Source organism: Pelophylax lessonae (assembly GCF_965119305.1).
Source record: "Pelophylax lessonae genome assembly, chromosome: 9".
In the NCBI taxonomy this organism is placed as follows: Eukaryota; Metazoa; Chordata; class Amphibia; order Anura; family Ranidae; genus Pelophylax; species Pelophylax lessonae.
In genome coordinates, this window is record NC_138776.1 from 97,871,780 (window position 1) to 97,893,307 (window position 21,528).

General features: G+C 40.0%; 1 protein-coding gene across 2 annotated transcripts in view; it reads right to left on the reverse strand.

Moving 5' to 3' along the window:
- The window catches only part of SLF2 (SMC5-SMC6 complex localization factor 2), an 82,468-nt gene that overhangs the window by 50,634 nt on the left and 10,306 nt on the right, over window positions 1–21,528 (reverse strand). The window contains exons 2-7 of one of the 2 annotated variants that reach the window (XM_082269129.1): window positions 15,633–15,676; window positions 15,349–15,539; window positions 13,702–13,756; window positions 11,732–12,060; window positions 6,831–6,919; window positions 335–445 (exon numbers count right to left, since the gene is read on the reverse strand). In XM_082269129.1, the coding sequence (XP_082125255.1) occupies window positions 335–445; window positions 6,831–6,919; window positions 11,732–12,060; window positions 13,702–13,756; window positions 15,349–15,539; window positions 15,633–15,676 (819 nt within the window). Of the gene's footprint in view, window positions 1–334; window positions 446–6,830; window positions 6,920–11,731; window positions 12,061–13,701; window positions 13,757–14,925; window positions 15,540–15,632; window positions 15,677–21,528 lie in introns of both variants that reach the window. The other variant, XM_082269128.1, reaches the window with a different exon arrangement.

Consider the following 21,528-nt stretch of genomic DNA (forward strand, 5'->3'; position numbering starts at 1 on the left):
CTGAACTTATTGGTTTTGGTTTCTTTTTAAGTATGGATGAATAATGTAATGTCAATAGCACCTTTAGAAATATATTCACCTACAAAAATGGTGACGTGTTCAATACATAATTTTACCAGCTGTAAGTTTCTGTAGATGATTAAACCCATGATTGGCACTGACCTAATCAATCTACAGAAAATGAAAAGCTAATGAACACATCAAAAGGGAGGAGCTGGAACACTGCTTTGTCAGAAGCCTAAATGGATGAAATAAAGTTCCTGGTGTACTTCAGAACAAGTTAAATACAAGTAAAAGTGACTATATACAGAAATTCAGTAAACAAGAGGATTACCTGTGCTCATCTGTAAGTTCTCCATTCTGTTCAATGTCCATCAATTTTTCATCAGCCACACCCTGTCCCCTTTCTAGGTCTTTGTGAAGCTGCTTCTCTATCGCATCGATTCTGTTACATAATAACAAGTTTACATATTACAAGGCCTGCACACTAAATGAGAAGAAAACCGCTGTAAAGAACGAAAGCTTCCCCTGTAGAGATTTGCCATTCAGCATCACAATTGGGGGAGGAGGCAGATAAATCTCATGTGTCATGCCCTATGATTGCATATAAATCTGCATTTAAAATTCAAAAATGTTTATTGGTTATATTAAGTCATTCAGAGGATCCCCGTTTTAATGAAATATTCTGCTTTTTACATGGCACACTGCCTTCCTGTCTATTAGCTTAAGATTAGTCATCTTAATTCTTGCTTCGTTACCATATGAGACCATGATCTAGAATACAGATATGATAACTGGCATGCGCATGCTTTCCCTGTCCTTGTGACTCATGAATTTAGAATGACAGCCCTGTACCTTGACATTTCATACAGTTTTCATCCGGGCAGGTTCAGCAATCAAGAATAGATCCAAATACAAACCTGATTCCCAAAAATGTTGGGACACTGTACAAACTGTGAATAAAAACAGAATGCAATGATGTGGAAGTTTCAAATTTCAATATTTTATTTAGAATACAACATAGATGACATATAAAACCTTTAAACTGAGAAAATGTATCATTTTAAAAAGGGAAAAATAAGTTGATTTTAAATTTCATGGCATCAACACATCTCAAAAAAGTTAGGACAAGGCCATGTTTACCACCGTGGGGCATCCCCTCTTCTTTTTATAAAAGTCTGCAAACGTCTCTGGGGACTGAGGAGACAAGTTGCTCAAGTTTAGTAATCGGAATGTTGTCCTATTCTTGTCTAATACAGGCTTCTCTAGTTGCTCAACTGTCTTAGGTCTTCTTTGGTCGCATCTTCCTCTTTATGATGCGCCAAATGTTTTCTATGGGTGAAAGATCTGGACAGCAGGCTGGCCATTTCAGTACCCGGATCCTTCTACGCAGCCATGATGTTGTAATTGATGCAGTATGTGGTCTGGCATTGTCATGTTGGATTATGTTCATTAACAATGTTTTCTGGAAGTATTCCTGAGCCCATGTTGTGATTTCCATTACAGTAGCATTCCGGTATGTGATTCAGTGCCATCTAAGGGCCCGAAGATCACGGGCATCCAGTATGGTTTTCCGGCCTTGACCATTTCGCACAGAGATGGTTTCAGATTCTGGATGATTCTGGATGATATTATGCATTGTAGATGATGATGATAACTTCAAACTCTTTGCAATTTTTCTCTGAGAAACTCCTTTCTAATATTGCTTCACTATTTTTCGCCAAAGCATTGGGGAAATTGGTGATCCTCTGCCCATATTGACTTCTGAGAGACACTGCCACTCTGGGAAGTTCTTTTTATACCCAATCATGTTGTCAATTGACCTAATAAGTTGCAAATTGGTCCTCCAGCTGTTCCTTATATGTACATTTAACTTTTCCGTCCTCTTATTGCTACCTGTCCCAACTTTTTTGGAATGTGTAGCTCTCATGAAATCCAAAATGAGCCAATATTTGGCATTGACATTTCAAAATGTCTCACTTTCAACATTTGATATGTTATCTATATTATATTGTGAATAAAATAGAAGTTTGAGATTTGTAAATTAGTCCATTCCTTTGTTACTCACAATTTGTACAGTGTCCCAACTTTTTTGGAATTGGGTTTGTAATTTAATGTATTTAGGAAGCTACTCTGGACCAATCTGACCAGTCATTTTTATTTGCCATGTTCATTTTTGCATTTGTTTTTTAAACACCAAAATTTGAAAAATACTCGGCACAACTTAAAGAGTTTGGATAGAGAAATTTCAGTGCTAAATGTATGATACACACCCAAAACGCAAATACTATGATTTGTGTTATATTTTTCTAAAGCAACACACTACCATGCCTTGTGTGTGTTGTCTGCATGGCACATGCATTACCATTACACATGAATGGAAATGGTTCCTTAAAGCAAAAGAGAACAGTCATCACCACTCATGCTTTATACCCCACAAAAAAAAAAAAAAAAAAAAAACATAAAACTAAATAAGGGTAATACTATAAGTAGAACCACCTCAGCGCCTTGGCCAATCACTATTAATAAATATGAGAAAAGCGAGGAAGAGGAGTTCTATCAAAATGTAGTTGTCGGCGCCCAGGAGTAGCTCACCGTTACCTGCCGACGTCCTGCAGTGTCAGAGGCTACGTGATCACGCGTTTCGTCATTCCGTCTTCATCTGCAGGTGTGATCACTCAGCCTAGTCTCACTCTTATCCAGAAACGGCAGGGATATTTAACCCTTTCTCACGAATCACTTGAAGTGTCAGTGACAGCACTTTTCCATTTAAAAAGGCAGATAACCCATTTCGAGCTTGCAGCCATTAAACATGACATACACAGTAATACAACGTAAGATATAGAATAAACCTAAGATAACAAACCTCAGGCTATATATAAAGCAGCCTATGGATCCAAATTAGAATATATTTATTTAGTTACATTCAATAAAGATACATTGAGACTCACTGGAAATCAGTTTAAAAGTACTATCATTTTTATATATGATCTTGTGGATTCATTTTTTATATACGAATTATCCTTTGAATTTTTTTTTGGCGGTTTTAACTTTAGCGCTGCTTGTGCAATATTTGCTGTTTGCATTTATTTTAGCATTTTATCTTAAAACCATAAAACTGTCGCTATTAGTCTTACAGAGAAATAGGTCTAATAGTTAAAATTCAAGAAGCCTTGCATCCTCGCTCCTCTATGTATGAGAACCACCAACTCTGAGCAATGCTATCCAGACTTAAGCATGGCATACATGTACCAGCAATCAGCCAGTTCAAAAAACTGGCTTAGGTCGAGCGGTCATGCCTGAAAACCAGCATTTAAATGAGTGTCGATTGCTGCAGTACTTATATGTGTATTATGACCAAGGTAGGTAAATGAAGGCCCGCTGTCAGAATACAATGGGATAGATCTCTGCATCAACATTGCTTGTGTGGATGCAGGGACATGTCAGTTTTTGTTCTTTCAACCTGCTGGTTGAACAAAATAAAAATAAAAACGTGTATACTCTAGTTTTAGCCCTACATTGAGCTTATGGTTTCAGTCCCAGCAATTTCCCCAAGATGCCTGGTCACACATGCAGATGTTAGCTTTTGGAAGGTGGGTGAAGAGAAAAGAGTTTGTGTAGAAAAGATAATCATCAAAATCGAAAATATATATCTATATATAGCCATATCTATCTATCTACCTACCTACACACACACACACACACACCTTACATGCTGTGTATAACATTATATATACATACATACACACACACACACACACACACATACACAGTATCTCACAGAAGTGAGTACACCTCTCACATTTTTGTAAATATATTATATCTTTTCATGTGACAACACTGAAGAAATGACACTTTGCTGCAATGTAAAGTAGTGAGTGTACAGCTTGTATAACAGTGTAAATGTGTTGTCCCCTCAAAAATCACTCAACACACAGCCATTAATGTCTAAACCGCTGGCAACACAAGGGAGTACACCCCCAAGTCAAAATGTCCAAATTGGGCCCAAAGTGTCAATATTTTGTGTGGCCACCATTATTTTCCAGCACTGCCTTAACCCTCTTGGGCATGGACTTCACACCAGAGATTCACAGGTTGCAACTGGAGTCCTCTTCCACTCCTCCATGACATCACAGAGCTGGTCAATGTTAGAGACCTTGCGCTCCTCCTCCTTCCGTTTGAGGATGCCCCACAGATGCTCAATAGGGTTTAAGTCTGGAGACATGCTTGACTCAGCTTCTTTAGCAAGGCAGTGAAGGTGTGTTTGGGGCAATTACCATGTTGGAATACTGCCCTGTGGCCCAGTCTCCAAAGGAAGGGGATTATACTTTGCTTCAGTATGTCACAGTACATGTTGGCATTCATGGGTCAATGAACTGTAGCTCCCCAGTGCTGGTAGCACTCAAAAGCTAGTGATCGACCGATAACAGTTTTTTTTTTTTGCCGATATCTTGGCCATTGAATATCACTATCAGCCGATATTTTTGTACATTTAAAAACTTTTTTTTTTTTTTTTTTATCACCTGACAAGTACTCTTGTGGAAGGATCTGGGGGTCTAAAAGTCCTCTGCACTTAAAAGCAGTCATTACATCACTTCCGGGTTTTTACATGGAGACCCGATCAGAGCCGAATGCGGCTTTGATCAGGTCTTCAGCGGCCATGCAGGCTGGTTGCCCAGGTCTCCCAGTGGGACGGGAGACCCGGGCAAGCCGCGGAAGGCGGAGGGGGGGTCGTCCCCTCCCGCTCCTTGTATTGACAGCCGACCGGCTTCTAAGCCGCATCAGTTGTCATTACAAGAAAGTCAACCGTCAGCTATGGACGCCGGTACCGGGGTGATGCCTCTAGCTGCAGGCATTACTCTGGTACAAGCACTTTCCCGAAATATCGGCAATATCGGTCACCTTGGTGGCCAATTCCAATATATAGGGGAAAGTGCATTTCGGCCCCCGATATATCGGCTTTGCCGATAATCGGTCAATCTCTACTCAAAGCCCCATACCATGACACTCCCACCACCATGCTTGACTGTAGGCAAGACACACTTGTCTTTATACTCCTCACCTGGTTGCCGCGACACACGCTTGACACCATCTGAACCAAATAAGGTTTATCTTGGTCTAATCAGACCACAGGACATGATTCCAGTAATCCAAGTCCTTAATCGGCTTGTCTTCAGCAAACTGTTTGCAGGCTTTCTTGTGCATTATTTTCAGAAGAGGCTTCCTTCTGGGACGACAGCCAGGCAGACCAATTTTATGCAGTGTGTGGCGTATGGTCTAAGCACTGACAGGCTGACCTCCCCACCCATTCAACCTCTGCAGCAATGCTGGCAGCACTCATACATCCATTTCCCAAAGACAACCTCTGGATATGATGCTGAGCACGTGCACTCAACTTCTTTAGTCAACCATGGTGATGTTCTGAGAGGAACCTGCCCTGTTAAACCGCTGTATAGTCTCGGTCACCATGCTGCAGCTCAGTTTCAGGGTCTTGGCAAATCTTCTTATAGCCTAGGCCATCTTTATGTAGAGCAACAATTCATTTTTTTTCAAACCCTCAGAGGTTCTTTGCCATGAGGTGCCATGTTGAACTTCCAGTGATCAGTACGAGAAGTGAGAGCGATAACACCAAATTTAAAACACACCTGCTCCCCATTCACTCCTGAGACCTTGTAACACCAACGAGTCACAAGACACTGAGGAGGGAAAATGGCTAATTGGGCCCAATTTGGACATTTTCACTTAGGGGTGTACTCACTTTTGTTGCCAGCGGTTTAGACATTAATGGCTGTGAGTTATTTTGAGAGGACAGCAAATTTACACTGTTATACAAGCTGTACACTCATTACTTTACATTGTAGCAAAGTGTAATCTCGTCAGTGTTATCACATGAAAAGATATACTAAAATATTTACAAAAATGTGAGGGGTGTACTCACTTTGAGATACTGTGATAGATATATTTTAGAGAAAAAAAAAGAGTGTCCCTATGGGGCGGTAACCATGGACATGGATGAATATGACAATGCCACGTCCTGATTAATATGGTCAAGAAGCAAGCTAGATATTACGGACTTTACTGGCACATAATCTCAAATAACCCAAATATTTATTTAGGTATTCCTTTTTAAAAATAAATATGTAAATTTCATATTTATAAATCACAGATATAAAAGGTTTTTTTAAAAAATATTTGGACATACAGATGTATCTATATATGTACAACACTAAGCATATGGGTGCCAAATACCACTCGAGATTCCAAAAAAAGATAAAGCCTTAACTTCCCTTCACAAGTTCCACTGGCAATGTTCAGTGATTTGTCAGGAAAATGAGTTCAAGAGTTGTAGGAGCTGGTATATTTATCTTTTGCATCTAGAGTGGAGTATAGGATGATACTTTATTCATGGAAACTTTGCTTGATTGTATTTAAGGTGAACCAATTGAAACATTCCATTTTTTTTTTTTTGCAATGTTATTTATAGTGTATACATATGCAAATCTTTTATGATGCATTACACATTTGACACTGAAGTTATTGATTATTCGTTTAAGTACATTTTACCAGTGTATTGTACAGCCGATTGTGATATTTAGAATTTGTTAGCATTTCTTAGAACATATTCTACTGCTAGCATTGGAATTAGTGTGTATTTTGAAAACAGGGGCCAATAGAAGATCAAGTCAAAGCTATATTCTATGTCTGGAAAACACATTACTGATCTCCCTTTCACCAGGCATTCAATATAAATTTCAAAAAGCCAAGCTTTTACACATTGCTTTTTACACTTTTAAGTAAAATGGATCAGTTTAGAACATGGCGGCACATACCTTTCACTATCCTCTTTTTCTTTTACTAGACGCACCAGAGTGTTATCATAGCGAGGAGTTTGTAAAAGTTCCTTTAATCTGTTATTTGCCTTTAAAAATAAAATAAAGCCAAATTATTAAATCCATCAAGCATACCAATACAGATACTTAGGACTAACGTTCTTTGTATTGAGTGCCGTGCAGGTCAAATCTTTAAGGGTCCACATTATATTTTGAAAGTCACAACCTACTTTATTTCTAAAAGATTTAAGAACTTGTGGTAATTAACAATGCAGTAACAACTGAAGCCAGAGAAAGGCCATAAAATCTTTATGAAGTATTCAGTTACAAATAAATCTAAATCAATAAACCCAGAAAAAAGCAGAAAATAAGAAGTGAGAGAGCAATATGGGTTCCGAAAAACATTAATTGACATTGACAATGTATTGGCTTGTGTACAAAGGCACAAGAACCATGTCGAATGAAAACATGATTTCAGGGTAAAATTGTGTGTTTTCAATAGGAGTTTGTGAGGTGTTCACCTGCATTCTTTTTCAATTGTGCAGAGCAGTTTTACCAACGTCTGGTCAGCATGCACACACCAGGTAGTCCCTAGTTTTACATACAGTGCCTTGAAAAAGTATTCATAACCCTTGAAATTTTCCACATTTTGTCATGTTACAACCAAAAACGTAAATGTATTTTAGTGGGATTTTATGTGATAGACCAACACAAAGCGGGACATAATTGTGAAGTGAAAGGAAAACAACAAAATGATTTTCAAAATGTTTTACAAATAAATATGTGAATAGTGTGGCGAGCATTTGTATTCAGCCCCAGAGTCAATACTTTGTAGAACCATCTTTCGCTGCAATTACAGCTGCAAGACTTTTTAGGTATATCTCTACCAGCTTTGAACATCTAGAGCGTGAAAGTTTTGCCCATTCTTCTTGGCAAAATAGCTCAAGCTTAGTCAGATTGGATGGAGAGCGATTATCACCGATTATCCATTGGGTTTAGATCTGGACTTTGACTGGGCCATTCTAACACATAGTATATAGTCAGGTTGAAAAAAGACAAAAGTCCATCTGGTTCAAAAAAAATAAAAAAAAATAAAAAAAGTATTAAAAACCCAACCATACAATCCCATATACACAATCCTATACCCGCTGTTGAACCAGAGGAAGGCAAAAATAAACCCCAGCAAAGCATGATCCAATTTGCTACAGCCGGGGAAAAAAAAATTCCTTCCTGATCCTCCGAGAGGCAATCTGATATTCCCTGGATCAACTTTACCTTAAAAAAAATGTTAGTACCCATTTATATTATGTACACCTAGGAAAGAATCCAGGCCTTTTTTAAAGCAATCTAGTGAGCTAGCCAGAACCACCTCTGGAGGGAGTCTATTCCACATTTCCACAGCTCTAACGGTGAAGAAACCTTTCCGTATTTGGAGACAAAATCTATTTTCCTCTAGACTTAAAGTGAAGAACTCAACACCAAGTTCACATGAATATGCTTTGATCCAAGCCATTCCATTGTAGCTCTGGCTGTATGTTTAGGGTCATTGTTCTGCTGCAAGGTGAACCTCTGCCCCAGTCTCAAGTCTTTTGTAGACTTTAACAGGTTTTACTTTACAATTGCCCTGTATTTTGGCTCCATCCATCTTCCCAGCTGACCAGCTTCCCTGTCCCTGCTGAAGAAAAACATCCCCACAACATGGACGCTGCCACCACCATGTTTCACAGTGGGGGATGGTGTGTTCAGGGTGATGTGCAGTGCTAGTTTTCCACCACACATTGCGTTTTGCTTTTAGGCCACAAAGTTCAATTTTTGTTGTATCTGACCAGAGCACCTTCTGCCACATGTTTGCTGTGTTCCCCACATGGCTTCTCACAAACTGCAAACAGGACTTCTTATGGCCTTAGAACAATGGCTTTCTTCTTGCTACTCTTCCATAAAGGCCAGTATTGTGGAGTGCGCGACTAATAGTTGTCCTGTGGACAGATTCGCCCACCTGAGCTGTGGATCGCTGCAGCTCCTCCAGTGTTTGGCTGCTTCTCTAATGAATGCTTTCCTTGCGTGGGCTGTTGGTTTAGGCGGAAGGCCATGTCTTGGTAGGTTTGTGCTTTCCATTTTCGGATGATGGTCTTAACAGTGCTCTGTGAGATATTCAAAGCTTTGGATATTTTTTTTTTATAATCTAACCCTGCTTTAATCTTCTCCACAACTTTATTCCGGACCCGTCTGGTGTGTTTCTTGGCCTTCATGATGCGGTTTGTACACTAAAGTTCCCTAACAAACCTCTTGAGGACTTAACAGAACAACTTTATTTATACGGAGATGATATTACACACAGGCGGACTCTATTTACTAATTAGGTGACTTCTGAAGGCAATTGGCTCCACTAGTTTTAGTTAGGGGTATCAGAGTAAAGTGATAACAAATGCACGCCACACTTTTCAGATATTTGTAAAAAAAAAAAAATTTGAAAACCATTTGTCACTTTCCTTCCACTTCACAATTATGTGTCACTTTGTGTTGGTCTATCTCATAAAATCCCAATACAATAGATTTACATTTTTGGCTGTAACATGACAAAACGTGGAAAATTTTAAGGCGGTATGAATACTTTTTCAAGGCACTGTAGGACTGCAGGACATGCAAACATTGCCAGTAGTGGGGAGAAGACGGGTTTGCTTTAATTCTTTTTTTTTTCCAAAAGGAAATATGGAGGCTACAACCTCTTTAAAAAAACAAAAACGGACCTAGGACTGCTATCCACACAAACAAAATTCGATGGAGGAATTTCCCCTCCCCGTATTGACAGTGGGACCTAGCAATGTCAAAATACACCGATCAGCATACCTTTTACAACTTGTCCTTTCAACAGAATTGGATTTTAAAGCCACATGCTTATCAAAATATGACCAGTCCATGCTAAACCCAAACTGTGATCCATCTATGGCCAGCTTTATACAGAATCTCAACATGGAAATACACAAGTCAGAACTTCTAACCACTATGAATGATTTACATGCTAGTTGTGGGCCAGTGAGTCAAAGGATTAAAGCTAAAGGCAGCTAGGGGACTCGTTTTCTATAAAGGATGTTGAAGTTACTTTTAAAAAATAAGAAAGAACAGTTCACACCAATACACCTAAAAATGTGCTTATGCTTCATCTACAGCGGGCTAGGCAACCTTTCACAGGTGGAGATCTACTTTAACAGATCAGACCAGGGTTCTGAGGAGGGGAAGCCAGCAGCGCTGCAAGGAGTGGGGGGGGGGGGGATCAAGGGAAGCACAAGGGGGGGGTCAAGGGATTGAGCCGATCCCCCAGCTGCTGCAGGAGGAAAATACATGGTATTGATTCCAGTTAATGCTCCTGTCCAAGTTCTGGGGGTTGGCAAGAATGGGATATGATCTACCCATCACCTGCCTGCAATCAAAAGGTTGCTGACCCCCAGTCTAAAGCAAGCCAAAGACCAATAAAATCAACAAGTAAGATAAAGGACAATAACAGACTAGTCACGTCATGTTTCAAAACCATTTGATGAGCCTGCTTCAATCACAGAGCTTTCTGCGGCTGTTAAGCAAAGAATACTCTGTGTGGCACTATAACCTCCACACCACAGCTGTAACATGCAGGCACAGTAATGCGGCAGAGGAGAACACCATTTACTGTTTGCAATAAACAGGGCTCCAAGTGTCCACATCAGTTGATTCCAGACTTTACTACTTCATAGGGCCCTTTCACACTGGCGCTCCATATGTCCGCAAATCATCCTATTTTTTTGCGGATGATTTACGGACATAATGTAAGTTAATGGCATTGCGGATGTCAGTGGAATACCATCCGCTGACATCCGATTTTCTTCCTTTCATTTCTGTTCCGTTTTTTTGGAACGGAACAGAACCCTATTTTTCATCCGTTCAAAAAACGGAAAGGAAGCAAAATCGGATGTCAGCGGTGTCATCCGCTGACATCCGCAAATGCCCATAGACTTACATTATGTCCGCATATCATCCGCAAACGGATAATAGAGAAAAGAAGAGAAAACATCTACATGCTATCCAGTGCACACACCCCTGAATCAATACTTTCATAACAGGGTTGTGCCAATATATGGCACATACAGTACAGAAAACTTAAGCATGAAGAATGTAGTTTGGTAAGCATAGAGAATAGGGAAAGGGGAAAAAAATATATACACCTCTCAATATGACCCCCTGGGTCACTTCGGACATTTCTCTCATACATAAAAAAAAAAAAAATCTGGATTTTTTTGAGCAAAAAGATACTTAGAACATCTAAACATTATACAACTTTTTTAAGCAGAGGCCCTGGAGAATTGAATGGTGGATGTTGCAATTTTTCGTGTCACACAAAATTTGCGCAGTGGGTTTTCAAATGCAATTGTTTTGGAAACAATGGCCTCCAATGAATTTTAGTTAACTAAAAAGAAACGTAATACCCAATTGTTTGTTAAAATCTAAAAAGATGATGTTACACCAGATAAATACAGTAGATACCCAACACGTCTCTCTTTAAAGTGGTTGTAAAAGCTCAATGTTTTTTACCTTCATGCATTCTATGCAAGTAGGTAAAAAAGCCTGTGTGCAGCATCCCTCGCAGCCCACCCAATACTTAACCAAGCCCCATCTTGATCCAGGTATGTGCACAAGAGCAGCAGCTCTCCCATGTCTCTCCCTCTTCATTAGTGGAGACATAGCAGCAGGAGGCATTGGATCTCGCTGTCAATCACACCCAGTGAGGATGGAGCGAGAGGTAGGAGGTGATAAGTTGAGGCATAAACAACGCATGACATAACTGTATTTCATGCTACATCTTTTTCTGTGTACTACCTTAAAAGGCTCCATAAGAAAAGAAAAAAAACATAAGAAAAACACATTATACCTACTGGAGTATCATGGATTGGTGACTGAGACAGAGAAAGCAAGGACAAGTCTGCTCTCGGTGGGGTAGCTGGCATAGGCTGTGCTGCAGTTTTCATAATCTCATCAAGAGGTTTGAGTGTCTCCTCTTCTTCATCAGAGCTTAATGAAAAACCATGGAACGAATCCTCACTGTCCACGCTATCCCGGTGAATTCGCCGGAAGACTTTTTTTGATCCATTAAAAGGAGGGTTCAGTGTAGAGCAGTCAGAGTCCTTGGATTCTGAAGTGGCAGGTCCCATAAGGAGGAGAGGCAATTTAGATTCGTAGTCACTGCTGCTTGCCTTTTCAGACTCTGCAAATGTCAAACATTTTAGTTGGAAACCAGGCTGTGAATTTTGCAGCACAAACTTAAGTGTAAACATTCTTTAACAAGGAAAGTCCACAGTATCCTTGCATGGACCTTTTCAATACAGGAGCCATTTTGATTTCCAGTCCATCCTATACTTACATCTTCCTTTTCAACCAATTTGGAGAGATGTAATTTCACTTTATGTTGTGCTTACATGACAGTAACTAAAGAGAAATCTCCCCAATAAGACAAAGGAAAAAAACAAAAATCTGACACCTAGCCCTTGGGGCACTATTCCTCCTACTGACACCAACAAAGGGGCACTATTCCTTCAAACAATATCAATGATTGGAGCATTATTTCTCCTCCTGACCTAGAAGATGGAAGCATTGTTACACGGCCAAAGTCCAGCCCCCCCCCCCCCCCCAAAAAACTGAAAAACAACAAAACTAGCCCTTTTTTTTTTTTAGAATGTTTGGAGATCCCTGCTATACTGTAAGGTTTAAAATTATTGCAGAATAGTTAAACTAAGGCCAACGCTTTTTTTTTTTAAATTTGCATGGAATTGAGGGGGTTAGAACCACTGTCAGGTCTTTATTAAAGTCAGTGTCTCACTTACTCTAACTGTCCTGATTTCTATGAAAGTGAGGGCAAATCCTAAATGCACCTAGAACAAGAACGGAGGTGAAATATTCCAATGGAGGCACTTGTTACTGTGATAACTGTGAGAGAGAGGCTCAAACAAACAATCAACTGCTGTCGAACGCTGCAACACATAAATTGAAATTCAGCCAGTCCCTGAGGAAGTGGCCAAATTTCAATCAATCAGTGTATAGCCAGCCTAATGGTGGTTTATCCCCCATTCGGGGAAGGCGGATATGAAAACTCGGGAGCACTAACTGGAATACACCTGTGAGCAGTGTTATCCATTATACACTACCATACGCTGTATGGCTTTGAACAACCTGCCATGTACGTACGACTCCCCTTCCTACTCAAAGGATATAATTATGCAATGATGGAGCAACCAGATTGGTCTGGTGCATCTATAAGCTTCAAGCTGGTACCCGACAGGAACTACGTTTCCAACCATTGTTCCAAGGTATCCGAGGCTCCTGACTCCACCTTCCCTGTCGGTTTTTCCCTTCTCTTTTATTATACCTGATCTACAAGCAAAATACAGAGCATTGAATCATTAGCTCCAGAAGAAGCTTAATGCAAAACATGTTGAGCAACCTGGCTCAATGAACTTTTGTATCTTTGATCACATCGATCAATCTCTTTGGGAGGACAGCTCATACACCTGTCATCTTCAACTGATCGTCCTGATGTGAAGTATCATTCAGATAACTACGCTTAATCAAACAGCTCTTACTTGCTTGTTATATGTATTATATCATATTGATGTCTAGTACATTGATGCCTTTTTAGGCGATGTATTTTTGCTTTTCCTGTTTTTATCAATATGTAAATGAATAAAACGTTTATGTTTTTATGGTATCTTGTGCTTCAAAAGTCCATGTTTTCCCATATTTCCAGTTTAGCCTAATGCAGCCAACAAATCCAAGGACTGGTAAGCTGAAATACATTACATGTTGGTTCCAAAATACCAGGCCAAGACGACCAGAATAGTGCTTTACTTACCGAAAGTAGTTGTAACATTTGAAGTTTCCCTGGTACTTACAGATGTTCCATTCACCTATAAAATAAATATAAAGAATTTCCATGAAAATTTTTCTGATCAGTCAGCAAAAAAACACAAAAACACTATTAAAAAAAAATAAATAAAAACTATTCTACAGGTTGAAGCCCAGTGCAAGCATATTGGAGAATGCAACAAATATTGATACAACTAGCCATTGAAGGTACAAAGAAACCAAAACACTTTATCATTTTGTTTTTTGTGTTCCCCAATAAATGGTGAACCTCACTTTATTGCTGTGTCCCTAATGCATATAGAGATATATAAAGTAATTTGCACTACTGAACCCCAATGAGGAGTGGACCTTTCTAATGAGAAGTATATATGATTTCATGCATAGATGGGAATATTACAGGGCCTCCCACAAACCCTTCCACATAAGGAACAGTGTTGTACCTTGTTGTCCTGTATTCTTAGAAAGCTATGTCAATTAATTGTATTGCCTTCTGCACTGCTACTGATAAACACTGTAGTCATATCTGAATGAATGTGTGCTAACCAGCAGAGCATCCAATCACAGATGTCAGTCCTGGCAAAACAATGAAGGGTCAAACTGTGTTGCGACCATGGGGTTTCAAACTGTTTTCTATTGGTTGAGAGGAGATTTCCTTTACAAAGGATTTGATTGATAACAGCAGGAGGCAATGGCTCCTGCTTCTGTGTTCTATAAATGCAGGTAGAAAGGATAGCTGGGATGCTGTCAGACACAACACTTGATCAAGAGAGGTGACAGATATTTAGGGGAGGAAGAGGCAGACATGGGTTTTATACCATAATGCAGAAAATAAAGATAAAAAATCTTTAGCACCACTTTAAAGGGCTGTTCTGTCCAATAATGTTGCACAGACCAGGTAAATATTGCATCCTTTTTATTGTAGAAAAAAGAAACCTTTAATACCCTATTAACACACCACAAGGAGATAAGACTTTTTTTTAGTGCAAGGTATGTTCTTTTCTGTGCATCATGTTTAGAAATCACTAATCTATCCAGTTTTTACCGGAATTACTTCTAACCATAATAACAGTCCTTCAATAGCTTTTGTCAATATAGATTGCAGTCTCTAAGGTCAAATCTAAAACACCACTGAAGTGATAAAAACACAAAAAATAAAAAACAAAAGAAATAACCAAACAAGAAATAACTGCAAAGCCACATGCAACCATACCTTTGAAAGAAATTCAGGTCTCTTTGATTTCCCCAGACTAACCGCCTGATGAGTGCTTTTCTTCTTTGTTATTCCTCCATGGGACCTGTTACGGGGTGCCCAGGAGTCTACTAAGATTGCTGAGGACGGTTGCTGAGGACCGTGACCTCTTTGTCCACTTACTGGTGTTTGGCTCCCTTTATCAAAAAAGTTCTGATTATAGTGAGAGTTTCGAGAAAATGACAGTGGTCTTACATTTTTACATTGTAAACCTTTTATGGATGACAGGCTTCGAGTAACAGCCTCTGTATCATCAGAGCATTTTTTAAACCCTTCTTTTAAATTAACCACTGTGCTGATGGGTAAAGTTAGTCTCTCAATCACCACCTTAGGAGATAGTACATTCATGCCACATTTTTCACAGAAAGCCTTAAAGTTTCTTACAATTGTTTGGTTGTTTTTCCTGCTTTTTTGAAAGGCTTCTAAGATGGGGCTTTTGCTGGGGGACTGCACTGGGCTCTTCCTCCGCCTTTTGAATGGTGGGATTTTGTTAGAATCGCTGGAGTCCACATCTTGGGTCTGTAGTTTTAGGTGCTTATTGCCAATTACATTTTTAAGTGCAGAGCAAAGTGCACCTGTTGGGACAGAAGGCTTATCTGAGTATGCAGTAGTTACAAAGAATTTCACAATATACCCATTAGGAGTATAGAGGTCTATAATACACATACCTGGTTTGCGAGCTGGTTTGAAGAAATCGGTTATTTGTTGCTTTCTGGAAAGAAAAGAACATATTAAATATGACAAACAAAATAAAAACATGGCTATTTCTTGTTCGCACCCTTCTGTTTTTTTCCTAGAAACAAGATGCATCTAAACCCAATTATAAAATGTTCATATTGCAGCTTACCAGTCGCATTTGTTTCCTTTGATCAGGAGTAAGCATTTGTTTTTTTTTTTTTTTTTTTTGCAAGTTCAGAAAAAATACCGTCGGTGGCGTGACTGGGCGGGCAGAGCCCTGTACGGTCGCATTTTCTTTAGATTGTGGTAGCAGATTCCCACTAGGGGTGCACCGATCCGACTTTCCTAGTCCCGATACTGATGCATGGCTTTGCGTATCTGTCGATACCGATACTATGGTTTTGTTATAACAATTGTGCATTCAAAAATCTAAAATATTATGTAATCAAAGTCAAACTCAAAATTAAAAAATAATAAAATGTAGCCACAAGAAAAAAAAAATAAGAAAAAAAACACAGTTTATTGCTTGAACATACAATAGTAATCAAACAGTAAACCTGTAAAAAAAATATAAAGTGCAAAATCCTGCAAACAGGAATTTAAAATGCGACGTACAACATAGGTTCTGCTGCGACAAAACCAGATTGGATCTATTAATTTTACCGATCCCAGATCCAGTATCGAGGCCGATATCCAATCCTAATATCGGATCGGTGCATCCCTAATTCCCACCTCGCTGTCAAAGCAGGGGCTCAGGGGTGCTGGGGCAATTGTAACAGGTTACAAAAAAGATAAAAAACTTATTCTTTAACAGAATTGCAATGTGCTTGTCACTTGCTATGAGCTGAAATTATAGCATAAACAATGTTATCTCTTATGTAAGCTACCAATCCTCTCAATCCACTCTTGTAATGAAGACAAACAAGGGCAGACATGTTTGAAGCCTAGCCTGGGGGGCATCAAAGGCTCCCTCCATAGATACTATAGAGCAATTAGTGTAGACATAAAGAAACTAAGTGTGTTATACACAACATTACCAGATGAAAGAAAGGGGGAAAAAAATCCTGAAAGAAAATTAATGCAGCCACAACATTACTGGTGAGCTGCAATAAACATTATTTTGGGGTTTACATAGGTTTTATCAATGACAATACAAAAGCAGATTTTTTTAAATATTTCAATACTGAAAAATATATGATTTAAAGAAGGGAACTTTCAAGAAAGCTATAATTGCAGAGGCTTTCCACGAGAAAGCATGATTGAAAGGTGGAACCATTCCTTGCTACTGCACAGAAAGACCCACAACTGCAAGGCCCTGTGTCAGTGTTTGGTGCTTTGGGCATGTGTATTTGACCAAAAAGTTGACTTCCTTCTGATCTGTTCAAAAAAATGTTTGCCTTCATTTAAAAAAAAAAGCTGAAGACACTATGAGGAATTCAATAATCTACTACTGATGGCCTTTAAAAAAATGGTCAGATAAAAAAGTCCCTGCCACCAGTTTCGATAGCTTTACTGATACATGTGGCAGGTTTAGGAAGTAATAATCCTGACACTTTACCAAAAAGTTGCACTTTTGCTGCACCAAATTCAAACAGAAATACCTCCAGTTCGTAGCTGACATACAGACAGGCAGAGTGCCCGTCTCTGGATGCTCTGTGGCACGGTGGCATGTTTGCTACTGATTACCCCCCTTCCCGTCACTAGGTTTTCAAAGATGCAGTTCGCTACACAGCCAATAGGCTCCTAGCAACCAGTGGCGCTGGAAGTGGGCACAGCCTGATAGGCGAGCTCAAAGACTAGGTCCCCCATACACTATTCTTGTGATTGACAGCAGGCGATGGGAGGATTCTATAGACAATAGCAGGCTGTCTAATCGGTATGGATTCACCCACTGGGGAGAGAACCTGATACCATCAGGCTCTGCCCCCCCAGTTACAAATACGTATTTATCCCTGTACTGTCTGTGTGACAGCTGCAGTGGCACGTAGGTGTTCAGCTACACTAAGGATGGTTGATCACCTGAACCGACATTTGCAGTGTGGAAGTACAATGGACTTCTAAAAAGTGCTGCAGACACTCACCGCATACATTCCATTTAGAAACCATATGGATGTGATCATAAAAAAACTGTCAAATTGTAAACCAGAATAGATAAATCAGAACACAAAAAAAAAAAAAAATAACACCCCTATAGATGCCTTGCTGAACAAACCCTATACAGAGACCTTACGTTCCACAGTGAAATCAATAACCTACATTTTTAGGGCTACCAAACAAATGATTGCCCATTCATGGAAATCCTCCGTGTAAAACTTTTCCAAAAGTACTTTCTTGACTAAACAGATCCATGGTGAATGAAAAAAATAGTCAGATTTCAACTGACTCCCATGAAAAACTCTTAGTGCCGGTTCACACTAACGTGGCACGACTTCGGGGCAACCTGTGAAGTCGCGTGCACCGTGACTTGCACGGACTTCATATAATGAAGGTCTATGCAAGTCGCTCCGATGTCGCCCTGAAGTAGTACAGGAACCTTTTTCTAAGTCGGAGCAACTTGAGTCGCTCCTATTAGAACGGTTCCCATAGCACACAATGGACCGCGACTTGTCAGGCTGACCAGTCGCCTGACAAGTCGCGGTAGTGTGAATGGGGTCTTAAAGAGGTGGTTGCTATTGATATAGTACTCCCAACCTAACTTGAGAGCATCGTATTTTTGAGTAATTTAAACACTCAAGTGGTCCATGGAGGGGTGTGAATTTACCCCCTTCCCCCACTCCTGTTGCCTCTGTACTCTCTCCCATCCCCTACACTTTGCTTTTTCCTTTATTATCCTTTTCACTTACCTAATTTCCTTATTGTCTTCTTACTTAAACTTCTAACCTATTAAAACCAGAGGTGCCTCAGTATCAAAGACCGGTGCATTGTCAATATATACCAGTGGTATTTTGGCATTTTTCCACTGCAAGTACCGGCTCGGCTCTACTCTACTCGGCCCTGCTTGGCCCGGTTTGCTTTTCCACTGCTGGTACCGCATGGTACGGTGTTGGAACGGTTCGGTATGGTTTGCTTTTCCACTAAAGTAGTACTAAAGTTAAGTGGGTGGGATAACGATTCTCTGACCAATCAGTGGCTAGTAGTTAATGCATGCAAAGGATTGTGGGATATGGTACTGGGTATGGTACCTCTTGGAACCACAATCGAGGTGGTACTGTTTTAGAGAGCCGTACCGTTCGGTTCCATGCAGTGGACAAGCGCCGCCGTACCGTACCTACACCGTACCATGCAGTACCAGCAGTGGAAAAGCACAAAAGCGAGCCCAACAGTTCGGTTCCATGCAGTGGAAAAGCGCCAGATCCCTATTTTCTTTGTAAACCAGAAAATGTATTTGAATCACCATTTGCAGATGTCTGCCACTCTAACCAACTCAACTGTGTCTCATTAACATGATACACTCTGCTGCTCATTTTATATTTTTGCCCAAAAAATAATAATTCTGAGGATTTCACCCCCTTTTTGGTACATGTATTGAAAATGTCAATAAAAACTGAAAAAAAACAAAAAACAAAATTGTTTACCACGAGATTGGAGGTGTAAAAGCAAATTATGCCAAAATAAAAATAGAACACAACAAACAAGCTCGATTCCCACAGGGCAAAATCAGTGACTGAAACGAAAAGCAACTGTACAGGAGTACGATTCTGAGAGAGCAAACTGTATAATAAAATATACCAATATAAAATATACCAAGCACTTTATAGAGAAAACCTGTCCACCAGCTTCTGCAATTATCAATTAAATTGTAGCATCGCAATGCATAAAATCACGCAGGTACAGCCCAGGAGCGCCAGTTAAAGTGGTATAAACCCTCTGAAGACCAAACTGATTCACCCTCTTTCTGCCCAGGATATTTTTCAGTGCTCTCACACTCTGAATGACAAATTAGTCATGCAACACTGTGCTCACATTTTTTGTTTTTTAGACAGAGCTTTCTTATTGAAGTTTAATCGCCACTGGGTTTTTAATTTTTTGTTATTTTAAAAAGAAAAACATAAATTTTGAAGAAAAGTTTCTTAGCTTCCGTTTTTAAAATATTGGATTTCAAAAATCGAAGGTTCCATGCATACTAGTGGTTTTTAAGCTCCTAGAAGGTACTATGTGTCTATGCACACTATTTTATACTGGAAGCTTTTTTCAGGCTGCAGCATTTAGGAGCATGCAAAAAAAAAAAAATGTTTTGTAGAGTTTTTTGGAGTGTTTTCCCCAGCAAGAAAAAAAAAAACCGCCAAACGCTTCAAAACACACACCTGTTTTTTTTCCCTTCTTGTATTGTAAAAATGTGAACGCTACTACAAGCCGCCAAATAAACGCCATTATCAGAATCTTTCAACCAGCGTTTTTTTCCTAGCTTTTTTGAGCTTATAAAAAACGCTAGTGTGCATGGAGACTAAATACATTTAGGCAAAAATTTTTACATTTTTTTTATGAAAAAGCAAAAAAAATGTGTACTTTATTTAGTAATGAGAAAGTTAAAGTGCAGTTGCAGCAGATTTTTGGGCTGCACATTCATGATGCAAATCTCCTGCCACATGCCAAAGGTTCTCTATTGGATTGAGATCTGATGACTGTGGAGGCCAATGGAGTACAGGGAACCCATTGTCATGTTCAAGAAACCAGTGGTGAGATGATCTTAGCTTTGTGACATTGTGCATTATCCTGCCGTAAGGAGCCATCAGAAGATGGGTACCACTGTAGTCATAAAGGGATGGACATGGTCAGCAACAATACTCAGGTAGGCTGTGGTGTTTAAACGATGCTCAATTGGTACTAAGGGGCCCAAAGTGTGCCAAGAAAATATCCCCCACACCATTACATCACCACCAGTGACCAGCCTGAGCTGTTGATACAAGGCAGGATCGATCCATGCTTTCATGTTGTTTACACCAAATTCTGACCCTACCATCTAAATGTCGCAGCTTAACCACTTGCCGTCTGAGTACCGTAGTACTACTGCGGCAAAGTGGCTCGTTATCGTCTGACGACGTAAACCTACGTCGTCAGACAATCCCCTCTCTCGGCGGCGCGCGCACGCCGCCGGAGCCTCGCTCCCGCTGTATTCAGTCACAGCGGGAGTCGGGCCAGGGGAGGAGCAGCGGCGATCGCCGCAGCTCTTCCCCGAGCGTCGGGGATCTAGTGTGGAGATCCGCCTGCTTGTGTAAACACAAGCAGGCGGATCTCCCAAGTGACAGGCAGGGTCAGATTGCAGGGTTCAGCATAGCTGAACCCTGGATCTGTCCTTGTGTCACACAGTCACCTCCCCCCACACACATCAGTAAGCACCAGGCATACATTAACCCCTCCCTCGCCAATAAAATTAACCCCTTCCCTGCCAGTGTAATTTTTACAGTAACAGTGCATATACAGTGGGTACGAAAAGTATTCAGACCCCCTTAAATTTTTCACTCTTTGTTATATTGCAGCCATTTGCTAAAATAATTTCGGCTGATTCTTCTTCCTCATGAATGTACACATAGCACCCCATACTGACAGAAAAACACAGAATTGTTGACATTGTTGCAGATTTATTAAAAAAGAAAAACTGAAATATCACATGGTCCTAAGTATTCAGACCCTTTGCTCAGTATTTAGTAGAAGCCCCCTTTTGATCTAATACAGCCAGGAGTCTTTTTGGGAAAGATGCAACAAGTCTTTCAAACCTGGATTTGGGGATCCTCTGCCATTCCTCCTTGCAGATCCTCTCCAGTTCTGTCAGGTTGGATGGTAAACGTTGGTGGACAGCCATTTTTAGGTCTCTCCAGAGATGCTCAATTGGGTTTAAAGCGGAGTTCCGGGCACAGAAGTAATTTTTTACTAAACATACCCCCGGGA